Genomic DNA, 25702 nt, shown 5'->3' with positions numbered 1-25702 from the left:
AACATTGTGTATATGTGTAGATGGAACCCTAAAACAATGTGTATATGTGTAGATGGAACCCCAAAACATTGTGTATATGTGTAGATGGAACCCCAAAACATTGTGTATATGTGTAGATGGAACCCTAAAACATTGTGTATATATGTAGATGGAACCCTAAAACATTGTGTATATGTGTAGATGGAACCCTAAAACATTGTGTGTATGTGTAGATGAAACCCTAAAACATTCTGTAAATGTGCAGATGAAACCTTAAAACATTCTATATATGTGTAGATGAAACCTTAAAACTTAAATCTTAAAACGCTCTGTATATGTGTAGATAAAACCTAAAACATTCTGTATACATGTATGTGCAAATGAAACCTTAAAACACTGTAAATGTGTAGATGAAACTAAATCATCTATATATATATGTGTAGATGAAACCTTAAAACTTTGTGTGTGTGTAGATGAAATCTTAAAACATTCTGTATATGTGTAGATGAAACCTTAAAATATTATGTATAAGTGTAGATATGCACACACTCCCACCAGTTTACCGTTTGCAGAAAACCAAAAACATTCTGTATATACATGTGTATGTTGATGAAACCTAAAACATTCTGTATATATGTAGATGAAACCTAAAACATTCTGTATATATGTAGATGAAACCTAAAACATTCTGTATATGTTGATGAAACCTAAAACATTCTGTATATATGTTGATGAAACCTAAAACATTCTGTATATATGTTGATGAAACCTAAAACATTCTGTATATGTTGATGAAACCTAAAACATTCTGTATATATGTTGATGAAACCTAAAACATTCTGTATATATGTTGATGAAACCTACAATATTCTGTATATGTTGATGAAACCTAAAAAATTCTGTATATATGTTGATGAAACCTAAAACATTCTGTATATATGTTGATGAAACCTAAAACATTCTGTATATATGTTGATGAAACCTAAAACATTATGTATATATGCTGATGAAACCTAAAACATTCCCACCACTGTTCACAGTTCACAGCAAACCTAAACTAGTATGTATATATACTCTTCAAAAGAAGAAACGCAAAACCACATTGTCGTAACATTTGGAGAATTGATTTAATTATTGAATGGTGAGTCCGATAATTACCAAATGTTGCAGGATTGTTCACAATTCACTCTAGTCCATTGTGAGTAAGTGATAGGACACACCACCAAGGTCAAGGTCATCTGGAGTCAATACCGGGTGTGGCCTCCGCGTGTGTTGACAACTGCCTGGCACCGCCTGCCCATTGAAGCAACCAGAGTACGGATGACGTCCCGGGGGATGGTGGCCCACTCGGCCTGCAAGGCTGCTGCCAGCTCGGGCAGGGTCTGGGGCTGTGGTTGTCGCTGTCGGAGGCGTCGGTCCAACTCGTCCCAAAGATGCTCAATTGGGTTCAAATCCGGTGATATCGATGGCCAAGGAAGGACATTAATGTTGTTGTTCTGTAGGAAAGCCGTTGTGAGACGTGCTGTGTGAGGCCTGGCGTTGTCATGTTGGAACACTGCGTTGGCGTTGGCCATAACTGGAACGATGTGTGGCCGGAGGATCTGGTCAATGTAGCCCTGTGCATTCAGGTTGCCCTGCACGTGGACCAGGTCAGTTCTGCCAGTGTATGAGATGGCTGCCCACACCATGACACTACCCCCGCCGAATCTGTCCACTTCCTGCACGCAGTTTGCCGCATAACGTTCACCACGACGCCTATACACGCGACATCTTCCATCATGACGTCGGAGCAGAAATCGGGACTCGTCAATGAACCACACCCGTCTCCATCGCAGTTGAGTCCATTGTCGATGAATCTGGCACCACTGCAGTCGGAGTCGACGGTGTTGTGGTGTTAAGATGACACCTCGAACTGGACGTCTGGCACGAATTCCTACCTCACGTAGGCGGTTCCGTGCGGTCTGGTCGGATATCCTGCGCAAAATGGTATTGCTGCGGCTGTGGAGGTGGCAGTAGTCAATCGTTCCCGAAGGTGGCGTACCCGGATGTAGCGGTCCTGCCCGGGGTAGTGACCCGTGGTCGACCGGATCTAGGGAGGTCACGTGTTGATCCATGTTGCTGGTAACGGTCCCACAGTCTGGAGATGGTGCTTGGGGACACATGGAATGCCCTGGCAACGGCCGTTCTGGATTCGCCTGCGTCTAGTCGGCCGATGGCATTGTTTCTCTGCGGTTCACTGAGACGTGGCATGTCCTGGATTGTCAACTGTCGGCCAGATACAGAGGCCAGGCAAGCGAACACCCTGCACTTTTATACTGTCGGTGTTCATGTTGCATGTGCAGACAACGCACGTGCAGTGGTGACATGGTTTGCACGTGGCTGCGTTTTTGCGAATATTCACATTTTGGAACTTTATTGTACAGTAGCTGCATTTTATCGAATGTAACTGTGGGAATGTGTTTGGGACATGCAATGACCTTATATTCACAAAGCATGAACCGGTAGGAAACATAAAATCGGAGTTATTACCCATTTGTACCCTTTTGCGTTTCTTTTTTTGAAGAGTATATGTAGATGAAACATAAAACAAACTGTAATGTGTAGATGAAACCTCTAAAACATTATGTATATGTGTAGATGAACAGGCTCTAACACTACTGTTCACAGTTCACAGTAAACCTTGAAAATATTATGTGTATCTGTAGATGAACATAAAACTACCTGTAGTCCAGTGGTTTGGACAATCGATCTCTTGGCTTGAGTCCCTCATACAACTGAATGAAGACTGATTGCTTACACTGGGGATCCAGACTTGGGTTACATCTATGCTCCATGGCCGAGCGACGATTCACGTAAACAATCGGCTTTTCGGGTGGTCTAGCAAAAGTTTAATATTGAAACAATAACTTTTATATATTTCAGACATGCTGACTATAGGAAAATTATTAACTTAATTTGATAATAAATCTGATCATTTTACCAACAACGAAAATTACCAAATATTGCAATATGAATCGTAGTTCGGGTTTTAAAAAAAATTCTGGTCCCAAGCTATACCACCGGACATCACAAAAACAAAACAAAATGGCTGCTCCCAGTTAGCAGGAATAATGATTTTTTTTATTATCTCTAAAATTTCATTTGTTAAAGTGTTAGTATGTATTGGTGGACCGGGTATGCATCTTACCAACACATAAGGCTCTTGTTTGAGTTGACCCTACCTTTAACCTGGCTAAGCTAGAATAGCAGAAAACAGGCGTTTATGTAAACCCGGGCAGGACGTAGCCCAGTGGTAAAGCACTCAGTTGATACGTGGTCAGTCTAGGATCAATCCCTGTCGATGAGCCAATTGGGCTATTTGTCATTCTAGTCAGTGCACCACGACTGGTATATCAAATAACGGTTGTTTTGTTTAATGACACCGCTAGAGCACATTGATTAATTAATTACTGGCTATTGGATATCAAACATCTTCAAAAGACAGTCACAGTATAGACATGGATATATTTAAGACCCAAATAAGAAGGGATGAAAACATCTGCCATTCTACGCTTTGAAAGGCATGTGCTGTTATTTATCTTCAAACTTAAACTTGAAACTAAATGAACAAATGCAAGTCTATAACTTTGAAAAGAATGCTGTAACTCACTCGCTGACTGTTGCTTTCAGAAATATGTCAATCAAAGACTGTTTCTTCTTGGACATTCGAAGAAACTGACGAATAATCTGAAATGAAGATGAATACATTGTTAAGTTACTGTTCCACAAAAATAAAATAGTTTCATTAATTAATTTGAATTCACAAACAAAAAGAGCATATAACCAAAGAAAGAAAGAAATGTTTTATTTAACAACGCACTCAACACATTTTATTTACAGTTATATGGCGTCAGACATATGGTTAAGGACCATACAGATATTAAGAGAGGAAACCTGCTGTCGCTGCTTCATGGGCTACTCTTTTCGATTAGCAGCAAGGGATCTTTTATGTGCACCATCCCACAGACAGGATAGTACATACCACGGCTTTTGATATACCAGTCGTGGTGCACTGGCTGGAACGAGAAGTAGCGCAATGGGGCCACTGATAGGGATCGATCTCATAACCAGTGCCCCGAGCACATAACCAAGACTGACAATACCTTAACAGGCCTCCGGCAATTGCAAGAACAACAGGCCCTAATCTAGAATTGAAAAAGTAGAAGTGACTTCTCTCTTCCCAGAAGAAAGGGGAGAAGTTTCGTAAAAATAGGCGAAGTGAACATTTATCGGTACATTTCGGGACGTTTTGCCAGTTTCCACGTTCCATCATAAAACTTCTGAGTTTTACATTTAGTTCTAATCGTAATATATCAATATAAAATACTACTTTCAGTAATAAAATTTAAACAAAACAGTTGTATGTTTCATTAAAAACATGATATTATTAAGTAGTTGATAAAGTGCTGTTATGTTAAAATTAAAGTATTAATTAGTATTTTCGGGCATTACTGAAATAAATGTGGCTGAGGATTAACAACACGTGACTAGTCACAGCACACAGCACGACAAGAAGCACTTTGAAAAACAAATAGCCTGATTTACGGGTGTATCTGAAGAATGTCAGCATTAGACAACAACATGTATTTAATCTCTTCACAACAGAAACTGGCATGGATATTAACATTTGTTGGTTGATTTTGACAAACAATGGCCTTTGATAGACCAGTCATGGTGCACTGGCTGGAGCGAGAAATCGCCCAATGGGCTCACTGACAGGGATCAATTCCAAACCGACAGCACATCAAGCGAGCGCTTTACCACTGGGCTACGTCTCACCCCTCCAATTACATACAAACTATAACCCTGATTGTGTTTCTTCATGTGTTCAGTATAGTTCCATACCTCTAGACATTTGTAGGACCCAACTGAGTATTGCCAGGATGGAACCATCAGATTCAACACACTGTCCAAGATTGTAATAAACCTAAACAAAAACAACAACATATGAAAAACAAAAACAACTAAATTTAAACCAAAACAAGATTATATTTGTCAAAAATAGTAATAGTGGTCAGATTTTGGCGACCCGGAGCCTCAGATGCTTCCGCAACTGTCACATGCACTGCAGGAAGAATGGGCTAGGATTCCACGTGCCTGGATTTAGAGACTCATTCAGTCTATGCCAAGAAGATGTCGCGCAGTGATTGCTGCTGCTGGTGGCCACACAAGGTACTGATTTCTGCACCCTCGTGCGATGCTGTTTGGTGATGAAAACACCTCCACTGCTGTCAGTCCATAGCAAGACCATTGTCACATACTCATGTCAAATTCAACTGTGATACGATCATAATTAACAAAATTATGCCACTTTGTATTAAAGAGATAATTCCATGAATATTTCGCCTATGTGGTTCTTTTTTGACAGAGTATATTATCATTACAACACCTTATTTTACCTTTAAACTACAGAAATAAATCCCAACGTACGAGTGAATTACACAAAAATGGATGAACAAAAAGAAAAAGAAAGAAATATTCATTTAATAACATCTTGGTACATTTTAAATTCAGGATATTTAGAGTTTAACATATTAGGGTTCGACAATTGATTAACAGAGTAATAGATTACTGAGATTACTCATACAGAAATGAGGCAAAGAATCTTTTATATAATCTCCCCCATTTTCAGGACAGTCATGGGGTAAAGTTTGGGACAGAAAAAAATCTTCAAAGTTCACCACGGGTGACAGATCCTAGGACACAATATTTCATGGGAACGAATGCCATGTTCTTTAAATTAATGCAAACCAGCAATTGGTTATGTGGTAAATAGTAAATTAAAAGTTGTAAACTTGAGGATTTAATAAACATTATACAAATAGAATTCACATACCATATATTGCTGTGTATTAGCCGACTTTTGAAGTCTAGAAACACTTTCCAAAAGAAGAGTCGGCCTATACACAGAGGCAACAAACTGGTTCATAAAATTCTGATCGAAAACACTCCCGACCACAACTTACAAATTCTGATCAGACCCTTACATTGTTTATGTAACCATAATTTGTGCACAGTATAAATAAAATACCCCATCATGCAATATTATGTAGTATTTGTTCTTGAATGCATTAATATTTTGATGAATAATAACAACAAGAGTGCCAGTGAGGTACATGATACGCCCATCAGGAGTTTGATGGAAAACCATATCTATATTAATGAATATGTTACGGGTATAATTCAATTCTAATGATGTGAAATTTTTGCAATGGGATGAAGTTTGTTTTGGACCATCACCATCCTAAGCTGTTCCTACATGTGAGGTTTGATGGTCCTGTATGCAAGATATGTTCAGGACAAGGATTTACTGTTATGTGCAGTAGACCGTGAAAAGTAGGTCACAGTGACCTATTAATAGTACGAGACACACCACCATCCCAAGTTGTTCCTAATTGTGAGGTTTGATGGTCCTGTATGCATCTGTATGCAAGATATGTTCAGGACAAGGATTTACTGTTATGTGCAGTAGACCGTGAAAAGTAGGTCACAGTGACCTAGTAATAGTACGAGACACACCACCATCCCAAGTTGTTCCTAATTGTGAGGTTTGATGGTCCTGTATGCATCTGTATGCAAGATATGTTCAGGACAAGGATTTACTGTTATGTGCAGTAGACCGTGAAAAGTAGGTCACAGTGACCTAGTAATAGTACGAGACACACCACCATCCCAAGTTGTTCCTACATGTGAGGTTTGATGGTCAAGTATGCATCTGTATGCAAGATATGTTCAGGACAAGGATTTACTGTTATGTGCAGTAGACCGTGAAAAGTAGGTCACAGTGACCTAGTAATAGTGCGAGACACACCACCATCCCAAGTTGTTCCTACATGTGAGGTTTGATGGTCCTGTATGCGTCTGTATGCAAGATATGTTCAGGACAAGGATTTACTGTTATGTGCAGTAGACCGTGAAAAGTAGGTCACAGTGACCTAGTAATAGTACTAGACACACCACCATCCCAAGTTGTTCCTACATGTGAGGTTTGATGATCCTGTATGCAAGATATGTTCAGGACAAGGATTTACTGTTATGTGCAGTAGACCGTGAAAAGTAGGTCACAGTGACCTAGTAATAGTACTAGACACACCACCATCCCAAGTTGTTCCTACATGTGAGGTTTGATGATCCTGTATGCAAGATATGTTCAGGACAAGGATTTACTGTTATGTGCAGTAGACCGTGAAAAGTAGGTCATAGTGACCTAGTAATAGTACGAGACACACAACCATCCTAAGTTGTTCCTACATGTGAGGTTTGATGGTCCTGTATGCACCTGTATGCATCTGTATGCAAGATATGTTCAGGACAAGGATTTACTGCTATGTGCAGTAGACCGTGGAAAGTAGGTCACAGGACCTAGTAATAGTACTAGACACACCACCATCCCAAGTTGTTCCTACATGTGAGGTTTGATGATCCTGTATGCAAGATATGTTCAGGACTAGGATTTACTGTTATGTGCAGTAGACCGTGAAAAGTATGTCACAGTGACCTAGTAATAGTACGAGACACACAACCATCCCAAGTTGTTCCTAATTGTGAGGTTTGATGGTCCTGTATGCATCTGTATGCAAGATATGTTCAGGACAAGGATTTACTGTTATGTGCAGTAGACCGTGGAACATAGGTCTCAGTGACCTTGTAATAGCACATGACACACCACCATCCCAAGTTGTTCCTACATGTGATGTTTGATGATCCTGTATGCATCTGTATGCAAGATATGGTCCGGACAAGAATAAGTTAACAGACGGACAGACGGACGGATGGGCAACGGCATACCATAATACGACCCATAAATGGGCATATAAAAATTACTTGCTTTATTGTCATTTCAATGTTAAAAATGTGTTCTTTCCAACTGTCCACCATCTTTGTTTGAAAGGACCAGTCTTTCACTGACACCTCTGTCTATATCATGTTGACAACTGCCATGGACCACAGAATCGTTTGTTTTTGTATGTGTGTGGTGGTGGGGGAACAGGGATTAAACATGCTTTAAAGAGTTTATTATTTGCTGTTCAGTGAATAATTTAATTACTTAAGTGCAGTGATATGTTGTTACGGGCTTAAATTGTTTATTTTCCTGTTATGATTTATCAGTGCTAAATTATTTTTGCACGGCATGGAAGATTTTAGCACTGTGATAACGATTACCATGTCTGTAATAATTAAAGGGAAAACAATATAATGAAAAAGAAAAGCACAAGTCTATTTGTTGACAGTATTATTGAAATCAATACAATGTACAACTGGACAAAAGATGACTTTGGCTTATACACGAGGCCAATGATTTTGTATTTGATACTTCGGGTTAAATTAAGGGGTCAGCTTATACAAGGAGTCAGCTAATACACAGCAATATACGGTAACCAAACAAACCTTGGTACAATTATGTAAACAGATTTCTGGTTACCTATGATTTTAAAATGCCAGATAATAAAGTGGGCTCCGAAGGTAGATTGGAAAGTTTTGCCTTGAATTAGGGTTGCACTGTGGTATGAAATGGCAGCCCACATTCAGAATGTACGCAAAAAATCAGCTGAAAATATATTATAAGTTTTGGACAGAGAATATGGACTTTTTTTTTGACAAACAGCAAAAAACAACAACGGAAACCCAGACAATTTAAAAATATGGAAAACTTTCAACTGTGAACACCGTCTTCAGGTGAGTGGTCTACCACTTAGCTATATTATGTACTCAGTTACGAAATGAAAGACTTTCTCAGCACCAACCTCTGCAGTACAATGGAGCGTCGATACAACTGGTCTGGACTGTATCCTTCCAGGATTGGATATCGGACAAGATTGTCGTGCGCGAAAAAGTCTCTGTCAAAACCAAGAGACCTCTCTTCTGTCGAAGTCAGCTTTATTCCCCGAATTCTTGTGTCAATTCCTCCAGCTGTCGGCGAACAAATAAACAAGAATGTAAAAATTTTATTTTATTTCCAGGTACAAATATTGAATGTTTTATTTCCAAAATAAATATCAATATATCCAACCCATACCCATACCCCATTAAAAAATATACATATTGTATGACATATAACAGTATATATTTTGTTACATTTAATTCCTGACAAAAGTCATGAATATATACCTCCTAAAATATATCTCTGAAAACAAAACATGAATATACACTTATTATATAATAATGTAATAAAACTGAATAATTTTTCAGATCAAATACATCTGCAAATGAGATGTAAATTAATCAGTTCATAGCACATTTATTGACATATACGCGAAAGGTCAAAACTTCAGAATTGACGTATGCATTAATAGTCATCAAAGAAAAACATTTCAATGGCAACTTTACACTGAAAGTTGTCCAGTGTTCTGAAAACAAAAAGTGTCATGCACTAAAGTATAAAGTTTACAAAAAAGATGATGTATTAAGGTTGAGATTATATGATAAAAAGATTATTACCCTTAGCTAGTGGTTTGGTATCATCAAAATCATACATTAGGAATAAATGCAATTTTTATTCCAAGTAATAATATATGATACTGACGATACCAAAACACAATTGGGTAACAACCTCTATTTTCTTAATTATGTTATCCTACTCAACTATATTTGACTATCATTTTGTTAAATTAAATAATCTACTAGTTGGAAATCCATTTTGTAGATAAGCAGGTTTTTATTTTATTTTTTAATTTAAATTTTAGAAAATATAAATTCAATCTCCATAAGCAAATGACATTCTTAGCCATCGGTAAATATTACTGTTTTATTTACAAATTATACATATAAACAGAACATTTCTGTTATTTTCTAAAACACCTTAAATTTTCCATTTCTTTTTAAGTCAAACCAAACTAGAATTATTGCCAAAAAACCACTAAAAATTTGTGTTGGTTTGAGATTTGGCTCGGTCTACATAAAATCATACTTTTACATTCCTTGATGCGGATCATAATGACTGAATAATGTTCCGTCGCTCCATCCAACAACAATATGTCCTGGCGCCCAGCAATAGACCTGAAAAAAAATGTGATAAAAAGATAATTACCCTAAGTTAAAGTTGGTTTTGTTTAACGAAACCACTAGAGCACACTGATTTATTAATCATCAACTATTCATATCAAACATTTGGTAATTTTGACATATAGAAAAATTAAGAGGACACCGACTACATTTTTTTCATTAGTGGCATGTGATCTTTTACATGCACCATCTCACAAACAGGATAGCATATACCACAGCCTTTGCTATACCTGTCATGGTGCACTGGCTGGAATGAAAAATAGCCCAATGAGCCCACCGACGGGGATCATTATCAAACTGAATGAGAAACAAGAGAGTGCTTTACCATTGGGCTACATCATGCCAGATATAACAGGAATGTTTGTTTAATGACACCCCAGTACATTTTAAACTTCAGTGTCAAACATATGGTTATTTTCACACTTTTTCGAGAGGAAGAGAGAGTAACCATACTGCTGCTATACAGGCTGCTGTGTAAAATTGCTATACAGGCTGCTGTGTAAAATCGCTATACAGGCTGCTGTGTAAGATCGCTACACAGGCTGCTGTGCAAAATCGCTGACACACTCGTCATCTCATTATTAACACATGTCTTCAAACTATGTCAAGACAAACACTGCAAATTAAGAAATTGTCCACAGCAAACAAACAAACAAACAAACAAAAAAACATTGAAAAAAACCCTGAATATAGTCCAAGACAAAAAAGTGCCGTGGAAATTGCCATAGAGGTTTTGCAGGGGTTACAAAACATGACCAAATTCTTTTTAATTAAGTTAAAATTAAATAAACAGACACGTTAGTTACAGCATTTGTTATTTCAATAATAGTTACGTTCATGCTTATATCCACTTTTAAGGTTCAAACATGCTGTCCTGAGCACACACACCTCAGCTATCTGGACTCCCTGTGTAGGACAGTTGGTTGGTTAGTGATTATACGAGAGACGAGTTGGCGTACTGACCATACACCTACTCATTGAGTCGTTAAACTTGGGTGGGAACCGGTACCTGGGAGGCAAACCCAGTACCTACCAGCCTTAACGTCTGATGGTTTAACCACTACACCATTGAGGCCGGTATGTCACAGAAAACCAAATAAAGTGTAAGTACATCTTGAATCTTAACTGCTGTATGTATCATTCTTACCAGTCTATGTGCACTGTGTTGATTATTTTTAGGTTGTCTTGTTCCCCGCCCTGAACCACAAACCGTGATGGTAGGTAGTTGTCATCGCTGCCGTCTACAGTACAGTACAACTTTCTAAAACAACAATCACAGTTTTAAAAACAAGTCAATTCCTATTACATTCCTGTGCTTATTTATTTATATCGTGCAATAATTGAAAACTACAATGTAAAAGATGCTTATGACTGTGAATTATTATTTTATATAATCTGTAATTAGCACATTTACATAAACTATACAATGAATTATTACAACACATCAACATTCATATTGTATTTTAATTCTCACATATGACTAAAAACAATGTAGCTATTATAGCATGATCCAAATGCCTAATTACAAACAAAAAATAAATATTTAAAATCTATGCTTTGTTTTTGTATCTTTTACTGTCCAACTACACAGCACTGTCCTTGTTTCTAAAGGGTATATACCACCAAATCAAATCCCATAGATGACAATAGTAACATGTGGCTAAAACTCTTACATACACAATGGACATAAATACTACCACCCCTCACCCTTCAGAGATAACGGGTAGCATCTATGACAACTCTAGTTTCATGCATGCTATTTTTATTAGGACCCCACTTATGTTTCAAGTACAATGATAGTTGGTACACTGACAGTAATTCAAATTAAATTACAGGAATTTACTGGCTAAATGAAAACAAAATTGTCAGAACAAACACTATCACATTTATCACTAATACCAGAACTGGTAGCCTCAACTGTGGGATGAAAAGGTGGGTGCACCTCGAACTTTGACCCAAACGTATTTAAATTTAGTTTAGTACTACCTATAACTATACCAGGTGCTCATACTAACAGTAATCTGTATCAGGTAATGATTAACTTAAAATCTAACCCTGCTTAAAGACAATGCCGCATGGCAGTCTATATACTAAAGGCAGATTTGCATGAATTATGCAACTTGGAATATAATTCTTATGTTCCTGAGTACTAGTATGTTCTTCTTCAGCAAGCACTCACTACAATAAACAGTTTTGCATATGTTTTTAACAGCTAGGCCAAATTTTAAAAATCAGTTTTTGACTTATACACATGTAACATCATGTATTTACAACTCTCAAACACTTGTGTTTAAGAAAAACGGGCTTCGTAAATTTGTACAGTGAAACCCCTCAAAACTGGACACTCTGCAAACTGGAATTCTCCCAAAACAGGTAATTTATTACAATCCCTTTTTAAATATTAGTAGAGAACAGAATCTCTCCAAACTGCATTACCCCTTATATCCTGACATTTTACTAGGTCCCTTGGGTGTCAGGTTTAGAGGGGTTATCTGTATATATATTATCAGGCTTGGTTTGTTTGACAAACTGTCACGCGAACCTGTTTTTAACATCTTACACATTTTTGCAAGGAATAACATCATTGCATAAGAAATAAATTCCAACTCCCTACTTCAAAAAAAAAAAACCCATAAACTCCAAAGACATACTTTATAACTGTTCCTTTTTTCATCCTCAGTTGAATCCAGTGTTGCCCCTGGTTACCATCACTCTCCCAAAATGTGTCTTCACTGCCATCAGTGAGGTTTTCCGGGCCATCGTCCTCCTGTTTAAAACAAACAGCTGTATTTCCAGTCTAACTGAAGACACAACATTTGACACATCCACTAGCCCTCAGTCCCGGCTAATAAATTATTGGACTGGGCTAGTGGAAATTATCATCTGTATTACTATAATACATAGGGCACTAACCTGAGAGCTCCTCTGTGAGGGCTAGTGGAAATTATCATCTGCATTACTATAATACATAGGACACTAGCCTGAGAGCTCTTCTGTGAGGGCTAGTGGAAATTATCATCTGTATTACTATAATACATAGGGCACTAGCCTGAGAGCTCTTCTGTGAGGGCTAGTGGAAATTATCATCTGTATTACTATAATACATAGGGCACTAGCCTGAGAGCTCTTCTGTGAGGGCTAGTGGAAATTATCATCTGTATTACTATAATACATAGGGCACTAGCCTGAGAGCTCTTCTGTGAGGGCTAGTGGAAATTATCATCTGCATTACTATAATACATAGGGCACTAGCCTGAGAGCTCTTCTGTGAGGGCTAGTGGAAATTATCATCTGTATTACTATAATACATAGGGCACTAACCTGAGAGCTCTTCTGTGAGGGCTAGTGGAAATTATCATCTGTATTACTATAATACATAGGGCACTAGCCTGAGAGCTCTTCTGTGAGGGCTAGTGGAAATTATCATCTGCATTACTATCATACATAGGGCACTAGCCTGAGTGCTCTTCTGTGAGGGCTAGTGGAAATTATCATCTGTATTACTATCATATATAGGGCACTAGCCTGAGAGCTCTTCTGTGATAGCTAGTGAGTTTGTCAAAGATTTGTCGAACATTTAGATAGGTATTAAATTTTAATTTGGGTGTGGGGCATGGCAAGTGTTGCCATTGGTTTAATAACAAATATTAGGGCACCAAGGCAATATATGTTAGAGTGGTACCAAGGCAAACATTTCTTTCAAAAGAAAGGGACGAAGAGTTTTTTTTATCAAATTTTCTCAAACAATTGTTTCACCCTGGTGGCCTTAGGTTCTTGCCTAGATGCAATGTATTGGATATGAATGCCATTTATCACCATACCAATAATATTTCAACTGTTTCTTACATATACAACATGGAATATATAGGCAGGGCACAATGGCAAACCAGATAGGGCACCACAGCACTTTTCTTTCTGTCGACAATGTGATGACCCGCGACCAGTCTATCATTGAGTGGAGACGTTGGCTTTGAAACACTATGTGGTGTCGACAAACTCAGAATAGTCTTTTCACCATATTGTAAATTCCCTCACATGCATAATATTATACATTTTATGCACTTACACAAAATGATGACACGTCAATAGATTCGACGTAAGTCTTAATAGTGCCGAGTTGCTCATTGTCAGGTGGGAGATGCTGTGACATGAGTTTCACCATGGCAACGTCATGTTCCAGAGTCCAGCCAGGCGGTAGAGAGCGTAGTCGAGATACAGCTTCTTCATCCGGGGGCTCAATCTTCGTCTTGTACTTTGGAATCTTCAGGGAATATGTCTCTACTACAACATCTTCCCAGCTGAAAGTATATTGAAGGAGAAATTTAGGGATGTCATACTTTTTTAAAACCAAGAATTCCACTAAAATAAATGTCTCTGCTACCACATGCAGTGAAACCCCTCTAAACAGGACACACTTGGGACCAAGTAAAATGTCCATTTTTAAGAGGTATCTAGTTTAGAGATGTTAAGTTTGGTACCAATTTTTTTTATAAAAGGACATGAAAAATGTCCGGTCTTGAGGGAATTCCAGTTTACAGAGGATCCGGTTTTGAGAGGTTTCACTATACAAGTTTCAAAATGTTCAGTGCATGCATCGAAATAAGAAGGGTACCTGGTAACTCATGTCCAGATTATCATAAATTAGTGGCATGGTAACCTATAGGATATGACACATTTACCATGTTTACAAATCTTCACATTATCTTTTCTTTACATACACACTGTGACTTTGCTATTTATACAGTAAAACCCCTCTAAACCGGACACCCTTGAGACCAAGACAAATGTCCGGTTATAAGAGGGATCCGGTTTAGAGAGGTTAAGTTCTGTCCTGCTGTTTAGAACGAGACTCTGTGAGACGTCCGGTTTTGAGGGAATTCCGGTTTACAGAGGGTCCATTCTTGAGAGGTTTCACTGTATCACAGTTTTTGTGATAATAAATATTTGTGTATAATTTATATCTAAACAATACATAATTGATCAAAATTTAGATGATGGTGTTCTTGTTCCAAACATTGGTGGAGAAAGAAACACCTTTCTCGACTTTAGTGACATTAGGTTAAAAAAAACCTCATGGATGTAATACATAGGTAAAATAAAAGCTAAAACAATATTTAAAAACTATATATCAGACTTAAACATTAAATAAATGTAATTGTTTAGCATTTGAAGAAAAGTTCCAGTCTGCTGTCAAATAGTGAATCAGTGTTTCAACTACAACATCTCTTCAGCTGAAATTATATATTTTATGAAAATATCAAAACTGTAATACCAATTTAAATATAAAATCTGAAATATCTTAAATAAATATCATTTGTCAGTATTTTAAACCAAATCAGTCTGCTTTCAAATTGTGATTTTATTACCCCAGAAACAAAATGACAGTGTCAGGGATGGGGTTCTGATATCACAACCTTATAGTCATGTTATAAAATATGAACAATATTTATATATATGATAATTATAGCATATTATAACAGTACAAATATACATGGATATATACGTATTAATGCATAAACTTTTTATAAATGGGGTCAAAAATGTTATAAAAAATAATAATAAATAAAAAATTGTGATTTTTGCACAAAAAAGCTTAAATCAGATTACAAAAACAACTTGTATATCAAAGGCCTAGGTATATGCTATCCTATCTGTGCCACAGTGGGATGGTGCATATAAAAGATACTTTGCTACTAATGGAAAAATGTAGCAGGTTTCCCCTTTAAGACTGTATGTCAAAATTACCAAATGTTTGACATCCAACAGCCGATGATTAATAAATCAATGTGTTCTAGTGGTGTCGGTAAACAAAACAAACTTTTAACTTTCTCACTCCCTGCTCGATTATGACATACGTTTGTTGAGATTGTAAATCTGCTATTGAAACCACTGCAGGGGCTTCTTCTGTTGAACTTCGGCTACTGTAGAGAAGCAGCCATGCATCATTTTTATAGATAATAGGTTCCGCTGTTGTTGAGGCTAGAAACTGAAAGCAAAAAACACCATATTAAATGCATCAAGGCTAGCTCCAACATTCACCCAACTGTTCCATTATGATTTTTAAAAACGAGTGGAGAATTTTCTTTTAATTTGGTGAAATAATTTTGTGTAATGACAGATATTAGCGTAACTATGAAATTTGAACATTAGGCCAACAAAAACAAGTAGTAAGTTTCTAGTCTGACCAAAGGTTTTGGGGGGGGGGGGGGTGTCTCAAAAGCATGAGTTGCACATAAAAGGTAGGTATATTTGGGGGGTTTAATGTCCTCCTCATCTGTCTTGGTCCCTCTTCATTGGCCATGGTGCCCACTCAGTTGCCTTAGTACCATTAATGCTTCTAATCACATTTTTCATATAGCCAAGGCAACCTTTATGACTTCAACTGTGCCTCCAAATGACATGCGCTGACAAGAGATCAGCAATATATTTTTTTGGCAGTAGACCCTATGTTGATATTTTTTATGAAACCTAAACCTATCCTAATATTCATAACATGAAATAAAATGACCTCCTTTGGACTGACAATGATAGGGTGCATCACTGATTCAAAGAAAGAAAGAAAGAAATGTTTTATTTAATGACACACTCAACACATTTTATTTACAGTTATATGGTGTCGGACATATGGTTAAGGACCACACAGATATTGAGAGAGGAAACCCGCTGTCACCACTTCATGGGCTACTCTTTTCGATTAGCAGCAAGGTATCTTTTATATGCACCATCCCATAGACAGGATAGCACATACCATGGCCTTTGATGTAACAGTCGTGGTGCACTGGCTGGAGGGAGAAATAGCCCAATGGGCCCACCAACGGGGATTGATCCCAAACCGACCGTGCATCAAGCGAGCACTTTACCACTGGGCTACGTCTCCTCCTCCCCACATCACTGATTCAGCGCAGCTTTATTTCTGGTATAGATGGACATGTCGTAGTTACCACGAGGAAATTAAAAAAATATATTAATTTGACAAGAGAGCCTAAAATCGTTGTTATTTTTGCTATAAAACCTAAACCTATCCTAAATGTAATCCTAATATGCATAAAATTAAATAAATGTTTTACAAATTATAAACAATTATTACAGGTGAATGGGAAGAAATGTTGCAATGGCATTCAATTTAACAGTCCCAATATATCATGGAGTAATCAATAGTTGCACACGTCACATTTTTTCTAAAGTTCACATTTATCAATCAACAAATAAAAAACCAACACTTCCGCAAACGGAATACATACATGTATGTCTAAAATAAAAAACATTTTGATAAGTGGTTTACACATTTGTTTTTCCATCAATTAAAAGTTTGTCTTCTCTAACAACAAAGACAATGGTCCAGAGACGTAAACTGCCAAACATGTAATAAGCATGGAGTTCGTGACTATTCGTTATGTTTGACATCGTATTCCAAAAGTGGGTTCTATTTAAAAGCTTGATTTGCCAAATGAATTCGGCAGTAGATATTAATAACACTGTCACATAGTATGTTATATACAGCACTGGGCCAACTAAAGTCTGAACCACATTGTTAACAACTACAATAAATTTTAAATTACTCTCCTCCTTTTAATTACCATTAGATTTTCCCCACATTTTGTCCAGACGGAAATCTTGAAAAAACCATTACAATGACACAGATTCCACATACTAGATGATAACAATGTCACCTACATGTATATCGATTTTTTAAGATCATCCAGGGCAAAAGGTATGCAAGTTTGTGCCGACTGCCATTATTCTCTATTTATGGAATACTCTCCAAGAGGGGTGAAATGATATGACAAAATCTAACATCATCATAACTTGCGGTATGGTATAAAAGCAATCATGATGATGTCATAGTAATTACGTCACATACTTCAGTCTTCCACCCCTCTTGAAGACCAGGGCTCAATCTTAGTGGCAGCCTGGTGTGTTCTGGCTACTGATTTGTTGCTCAGGCTACCAGACGTCTAAACCCAGTAGTCCGTTGGGCTACTAGATTTTTTTGCACATCTCATTACTCCACAATTAACAAGATGCTTAAACACCTAAAAAAACCTAACTAAAACAAACATCTTTAAATAAAAATAAATGATTTTCGGTTTTTTCTCTTTTTTAATTTATTAAAATTATGGGGCTAACAATTTTTACTGATGGCTACCAGATTTTATGAAAAAAAGTTACGGTCAAGGTCTGAAGACTATTCCAAAAAAAGGTAAAATGGCAGACGGCAAAAAATTTCATGCTTTTTATTTTGGGAGGTCTAAGCAAAGTCGAGATTGGCAGCATATTTATCAGCTAGTATCTGATATTTGTGTTATTGTAATGGTTTTTTCACAATATATGTCTGGACATAATGTCAGTAAAATCTATCGGTAATTAAAGGTAGGAGAATATAAGACTCCATCATATGCGATCATGTGGCATAGAAAAAGTACACCAGAGGTGGTGAAAATTTCGACCTGGGATGAGGCTTGCCGAGTCCCATGGTCAGAATTTTCATTCTATCCCACATAACGGAGTCTTTTTCTCTCATTCATTCGGTAAATAAACCATTATTTTACACTAACAGACAAAGATGGCTGAACAAGTAACTTTTTTTATTTGACGATTTCGTCATAAATAAACTACACTATCGTATTTGCTGTGGTTGTTTCATGTGTTAAATAAAACTTAACACTACAAATTAACAAGATGGCTTTTAAAATGAAGGCTTTAATAACAAAATATTAATTTAAAACTGTGTCAAATGACCTCACGTCACCGCCTCACATTAATATGATGTCATACATTACCAACGACGTCATGTTAAATGCAAGCGTGTGATATCCCATGTAAGATAGAAATTTCTCACATGGCTTTCTTTCATGGGATAGCTCTGTTCCATATACCTGAGGATGAGAGAATAACGTATCATGGTTGTTAACAATGTGGTTCAGACTTTAGCTAAGTAAATAATATTTTATTGCTTTTGGTTACACATGTAACAGTGCTCGAAATACCGGCTTGCAGTTGACCTAAAATTTCATCTGCTAAAATTTCACCCACAGCAATTTTTAAAACAATTGCCATGGGTGAAACAACCCACCAATGGCTACTGTGAGCCTGCCTATAGCAATTTTTTAAAAGTGACAAATAAACATAACTGAAAGTCTATTTTACTGTATTAAAGCTATTTTACAGTTGCTTTTTTACATAATTCAAATGTGTAAATGTTAAATTTTGGCAGATAACGTACACCAGGTGTATATATTTTGCCATTGTTGAGGAGCTTTACCAATGGCAGAAAAGTGTTGTCGGTGATGCTCACTATCTACAGCAATTTATATCTCAACCAGTGTTCTCGCTGCTCCATTTAAGTGGGGCGGCCCGCCCCGCTATTCCATTTTGCCGCCCTCCTTTCACGTTCTCCGCCCTCCTTTATTTTTGTGCACCCCTCTTTATTTTTCAGCACCTATCTCCGCTATTTCCAAATGCACACTTTTTTCCACACAAAAAAACAATGATCAGTCTGCACATCGGACATCAAAGGAAACAAGCCGCGTTGTGTACGAAAAAGCAATTGACGAAACATTTACGAGTTACCGCAACGTAATTTAACAGTATTTTTAACAGCCTCTATTTTGTCCCATATCTGTATCCATTTGTATGTTTAATAGACACAATAAAAGTTATATTTTATTTGAGCAATGAAAACATTTTTATTTTTTACGGATTCGGCAATCTCTGATTGAAATAAACCTCACCTATTTGGTGCCAAATTTGTCACGTGATCAGAATGGTCATTCTGTCTTTTGTTTCCACTAACTATCGTCTGATATTTTGTCCTCTTTTGCAGATATAATTGGTTGTAACTTTCTGTCATTCTATTTATTCAGCAGTTCTTTATAAAATATTATAAATTTTTCATTGTGGGGGGATATGAATGCTTATAAAAACAACAGAAGTGGTAGTGTTTATCATTAAAATAATTTATCTTGAGTGCCAAATAAAATATATACCGCCTTTACAAAAACGAAACTACTTTTTATCAGCTGGCGATGATATTTTATCACAGCGATCGATTCATTCGATGAAGATGGAAATAACAAAAAATGTATCCAACATTAGGGGATCTTTATTGTTTTTCGTATATCTTGAAATCTTTATTAAAAATAATAATATTAAAACTTTGATTGGTTCAGCAAAACCAGAACTGTCTGTGAATGTCACTGTCAGACCGATATCATCTTCGGTTCAATTAAAAGACGAGACTCCTTGTATTTCGTATTTATAAACCTTTTTGCACTTTTTTGTCTTTTCACAAGTCTACCAACACACAACAATATGGTAACCAAACTCCCCCCACCCCTTTTTTTTTTTTGCTTTGCTTTTAGTTTATTGGGGGGGGGGGGGGTGTGGGGGGGTTTTGAAGGATGTGGTGCCAAGCGGCCGCCCTCCTTTAATTTTCACCCAGCGAGAACAATGATCTCAACATCAGTGCCATCGTTAAGTTCAAGCCCTGTGATGTACAGTCAGTCTAGGATCGATCCCCATCGGTGGACCCATTGGGCTCTTTCTCATTCCAACCAGTGCACCATGACTGGTATTTCAAAAGCTGTGGTATGTGCTATCCTGTCTGTGGGATGGTGCATATAAAAGACTGCTACTAATGCAAATATGTAGCAGGTTTCCTCTCCAAGACGTATGTCAAAATTACCAAATGTTTTACATCCAATAGCCGGAGATTAATAAATGAATGTGCTCTAGTTAGTGACCACCAAGCAAAGGGCCACAACTCTAAATGCTTTTTATCATGTCATCAAAAACGCGACCCCGAATACCTACATGTCGATTACGGCTTTACAGTCATTAACGGTCGACTTAATCGTTAAACATCGGTAGTGTTTGTAAACTAGAATGATAAATAAATTTGTTACGTGAGTCTAGCATCTTAGTTGCAAATTAAAAGTGGTAAAATTATTTTTCCAAATATAGGTTATCAATTTGTAACCCATTATCAGCCATAAACACCATTTATATGTATAGGTTATTATGTGCAGTATTTTAAAGAACCGATTTATGTCACTAACATAAATTTAAACCGCCATAAGTAAAAGAATTGATTTATTAAAGTAATTATGATTTACCGGGATTTTTATACCAAGGGACATAACTTCTGAATTTCTCGCCACTAATTTTAAGATTGTTTCTTTCATAGTGCACACAGAATCTCAAACTTGCATACATATTGCTATTATAAACAAGACTGATTGATGCCAAAAATAAAATAAATAAATTGCAAAAAAGACTTAATAAGCATAAATCATTTCCAGTCTAGATTTTGCCTAATATTTGACTAAATACAGTTATGGGCCAAAGGTTTTCAGTGTCACAGTCGTAAACCAAAAGTATAAATGTAATACATAAACATGACAATTTGGTATATTTACAATGTGAAAATGAAAGACAAGTATGTACTTAAGATATACATTAAATAAAGGTATTGCAATTTGTTCACATATGAATATTTATAGTTCACATTTATTTACCTGTAAATTAATTTTCAACGACAGCCCATGACTCCATACTAACGTCTCTTGATCTAGTTGCTTTGTTAACCTCATAAGACAACAGCTTCAAAACGTGAATTTCCAGTACAGGCCAGTGGAGCTGATCTTAATCAGATTGCGTTTAACGTTTAGCTAATAATGTTTATTGTCAGTTCAGTATATTGTCATTAAAATTAAAATGCTAACACTTTGGCAGGAGCAACATATGTAGGCCTACTTTGGCCAGAATTAATGATGGTTAATTAGTTTTAAAGCTAATGTCCACTATTAAAACATAATAAAATTGCACTTTTCAATGCTTTCTTTATGTCATATTAAAAATACTCTACACCAAATAATTGGTTTCCTACCCTGGGTTTCTGCTAGAGGGTACGCAGGTAGAGGGTACAATTACATGTATGTACTAAAAAATCTCAGAAATTAATGGATATGTTTTGTTTTAATTTGTTTATACATTATAGTAAGATAATTGCTGTTTAAAATTTGTAAAAGTGCATTAAATAAAATGGTCCAATAAAACAACATTTCAAATTCATAACTACCCAATATATGCCTTTAAATATATTTTGTTTTTATTACGTACCCTCGAATTATGTTCTGGCAGAAAGCCTGCTACCTTTGACAGAGGTTAAAACAATTGGTCGTTTAATTTTCGACTGTTACCATAAAATAATATACTTAATCACTTTTGGCATCTAGCAATTTAAAGCAAATTTTACAATAGTTAGCACTTGGAATAAGCATCATATATTATTTTGTTTTGTTTTACCTGTAATATATTTTCACCATGAATGATTAAAGAAAATAACACTGGATATATTGTAGTTATTTTGTTTTATTCCAATATATAATAACAAATGTGTTTTATGTCAGTATGTGGAGCAAACTAGCTGATACAGTTGGTTTGAAATCATGATTACAAAATCCTAAAGATAAAAGGAACTGGCTCCTAACGTCAGCCTCTACATATTGTCCACATCTGTACCGGCCTGTAGGAACGATATTTTGAAGTGTGTGTGTGTATGTGTGTGTGTGTGTGTGTGTGTGGGGGGGTTATACAGTCTCTAGTGAGGGATACAAACTAGATTTTCATCTTTATTTATGTGTAGTAGTGAAAATTTTAAACATACATTTTTGTCCTCAAGTGTGGGATGGAGAACAAGCTCCTAGACCCGCCCCTCATCCACCCACCCCACCCCATCCCAGTTCCTACGGGCCTGATGTATTTTATATTAATAAATACAAAGACTACACAATGATATTAAAAATACACAGTTTAACCAAACACATTAAAACTTGGAGGATAACTAGCTAAGATAACACAGAAAAGTGTGCTAATTTTAGTTTTTTGTTAAAGTATTATATCTTGCTTTGGTGAGGAGGGGATGCTTTTTAACAAATTGACGAAATTGGCCTCTGGAATATCCATTGACGTGTCATGTTTACATCTATGCTGGACAAGATTTATGATGAAATGTTATTACATTTTGTGTTTTTCTTCTAATTAGGTCCATTTGCTTCAGTTTACACTATAAAAGTCATAAAAAAGTATGTTTAAAAAAATGCTTGTTGTATGCTACTCTAGTGGTGTCGTTAAACAAAACAATCTTTTAACTTTAGTGTTTACTTGACTGTTTGTGATAAACTATTGATTAATCAAGAATATATTTAGGCATATATATTTTTTTGTTTACTTTCTTTACGGCAATCCATTTGCCACTGCTGTTACAGTGTTCTTCTCCACTTGCATACAACCGACTTTCGACAGTACAGGAAATGTCACATATTTTTTTACTTTTAACGTCTGCTTCCTCGTACAATTTGAGCGTTGTTTTACGAGGAGAATAATAAACAACTTTTCCAGATACATAGCAAAGGCTTTCGGGTAAGGGTTTAAGTTCTTGCAAACACTTAATACAGTCTTGTAAACATCGAATTCTCGCTAGTTTACATCTAGCCGCAGGGATATTCATTTTATCGAAATTATTTATTAGACTGTTCCCTGGTTAGTCTCTATTGTAAATATATAGCGGAACAATCATAACAAAACAATCTATTGCGTTTTACATTTCCTCCTTTTCTTTCTTTTTTGAAACCAAAACGTACAAAAATTTTAGGTAAAAATAATTTTCAGTATAACCAACCCCCCTCCAGCCTCAAAAAGGGGGGGAGTAAAAGGAAGCATTTGACAACTACATGAGTTGTGGTAGCAGATTTGTTTCTTCATGTCTGTCTCTCCCTCTCTCACACACACACCCCACCCCAAACCCACTATATACATGCGTACCTTATCATGTAGCCTAGTATGTACCGACTATAATACGAAACGATTAAATTAGATATGAACTAATATAACCATCAAATCATAAAATGTGGTCTCAGATGTGATTATGTTTGGTGAGTTAAATTTGCTTGTGACGATCATTAGTTGGTACCAGCCTCGGTGGCGTAGTGATTAGGCCATCGGTCTACAGGCTGGTAGGTACTGGGTTCGGATCCCAGTCGAGGCATGGGATTTTAATCCAGATACCGACTCCAAACCCTGAGTGAATGCTCTACACGGTTCAATGGATAGGTGTAAACCACTTGCACCGACCAGTGATCCATAACTGGTTCAACAAAGGCCATGGTTTGTGCTATTCTGCCTGTGGGAAGTGCAAATAAAAGATCCCTTGCTGCTAATCGGAAAGAGTAGCCCATGTAGTGGCGACAGCGGGTTTCCTCTCAAAATTTGTGTGGTCCTTCACCATATGTGTGACGCCATATAACCGTAAATAAAATGTGTTGAGTGCGTCGTTAAATAAAATATTTCTTTCTTTCATTGGTTGGTTTTGATATGATTTTTATTGTATGCATGTGTACAGGTTGTCGATACTCGCACTCAAAGAGAAGATGGAGATGGCGTGGAATTGGACTATTCTTAAAGGCATTAAAAAGCTAAAATAAAATATAAAATGCGATGGTGTGTGTGTGTCTCTGTGTGTGTGTGTGTGTGTGTGCGTGTGTATCCATTTCTCTTTCACTAACCAACTAACAACTAACCCACTGTCCTGGACAGACAAGTGATTTTTTTAATTGGCGTATATTGCGTTTTGATAAAAAAAAAAACGGGATTTACCCAATACAATTTCATAAGGATCAATCGCGTTTTGCGGCAAATGAGCGGGCCTACGATTAGCCCTTACTGACATACAATAATGGCTTTAACTTTAAAAAAAAGAAAGAAAATGGTTTATATCGCGTTTTGCGCCTGAACTCTTCATACATATATACATATATATATATATATATATATATACATCCATAGCCAATTCTTCTATTTGGCTACAAATTATTCGTTTGTTTTGTTTGTACTAAGTATTTATAAATACAAAATAAAAATAATAAAAATATATTTAAACAGCTAGAAACAGGGGGGGGTGAGGGGGTGTGAAATAAAAAGAAGCCTTGTTTTCGAAAATCTTGACAGCCCCCCCCCCCCCCCCCCCATTCCCCACTCACGCACGGATTGTGTTACGGGTTGCAAGTAAATATGTTGCAGGAAGCCGTTCGCGGTTCTTGTCTGAGGTTGTTAATTGTTCATAATATTTTCTGTGGATTATAAATATGAACAGTAAAAGCCTGTGTCCTGTGATCATTTAATTCCTTTTAAAGTCATAAACCAACTCTGAAGAAATTTTATACACTATAGGCTATAGCTCACCCAACTCTGGCTCCGACTGTCCCAAACCGTTTTTGATTGCTGCAGTGTGCAGGCTTCAAGATTAGACAGTTGACAGTAGAATAATATAATTAATAATATAAATAAAACTGCATATTAATTATTTACTTTTGAAAAAAAAAAAATCTCAGATGATGCTTCGTTTAATCCGTCAACGGTGGGGCGGGTGGTAGCTAAGCGCTTGATGCGCGGTCGGTCTGGGATCGATCCCCGTTGGTGGGCCCATTGGGCAATTTCTCATTCTGGCCATTTCACCACAACTGGTATATCAAATGTCGTGGTGTGTGCTATCCTGTCTGTGGGATAGTAGATACAAAAGATCCTTTGGAAAAATTTATCGGGTTTCCTCTCTAGGATATGTAAAAAGTACCAAACATTTGACATTCAACAGCCGATGATTAACAAATCAATGTGCTCTAGTGGT

General features: G+C 36.7%; 1 protein-coding gene across 2 annotated transcripts in view; it reads right to left on the bottom strand.

Annotated features, from left to right (window-relative positions):
- Positions 1-23552, bottom strand: part of LOC121385994 (E3 ubiquitin-protein ligase HECTD3-like) — a 34445-nt gene extending 10893 nt beyond the window's left edge. The window contains exons 1-10 of one of the 2 annotated variants that reach the window (XM_041516791.1): positions 23252-23552; positions 15876-16006; positions 14087-14318; positions 12672-12787; positions 11168-11281; positions 9926-10014; positions 8763-8928; positions 4864-4945; positions 3629-3705; positions 2701-2856 (exon numbers count right to left, since the gene is read on the bottom strand). In XM_041516791.1, the coding sequence (XP_041372725.1) occupies positions 2701-2856; positions 3629-3705; positions 4864-4945; positions 8763-8928; positions 9926-10014; positions 11168-11281; positions 12672-12787; positions 14087-14318; positions 15876-16006; positions 23252-23530 (1442 nt within the window). In that variant the 5' untranslated portion in view covers positions 23531-23552. The remainder of the gene's footprint in view (positions 1-2700; positions 2857-3628; positions 3706-4863; positions 4946-8762; positions 8929-9925; positions 10015-11167; positions 11282-12671; positions 12788-14086; positions 14319-15875; positions 16007-23251) is intronic. The other variant, XM_041516798.1, reaches the window with a different exon arrangement.
- Between the last annotated feature and the right edge of the window lie 2150 nt (positions 23553-25702).

This window comes from Gigantopelta aegis, chromosome 2 (assembly GCF_016097555.1).
Source record: "Gigantopelta aegis isolate Gae_Host chromosome 2, Gae_host_genome, whole genome shotgun sequence".
Lineage (NCBI taxonomy): Eukaryota > Metazoa > Mollusca > Gastropoda > Neomphalida > Peltospiridae > Gigantopelta > Gigantopelta aegis.
Note: the sequence above shows the minus strand (reverse complement) of the source record. Positions and strands in the feature narration are given on the sequence as shown.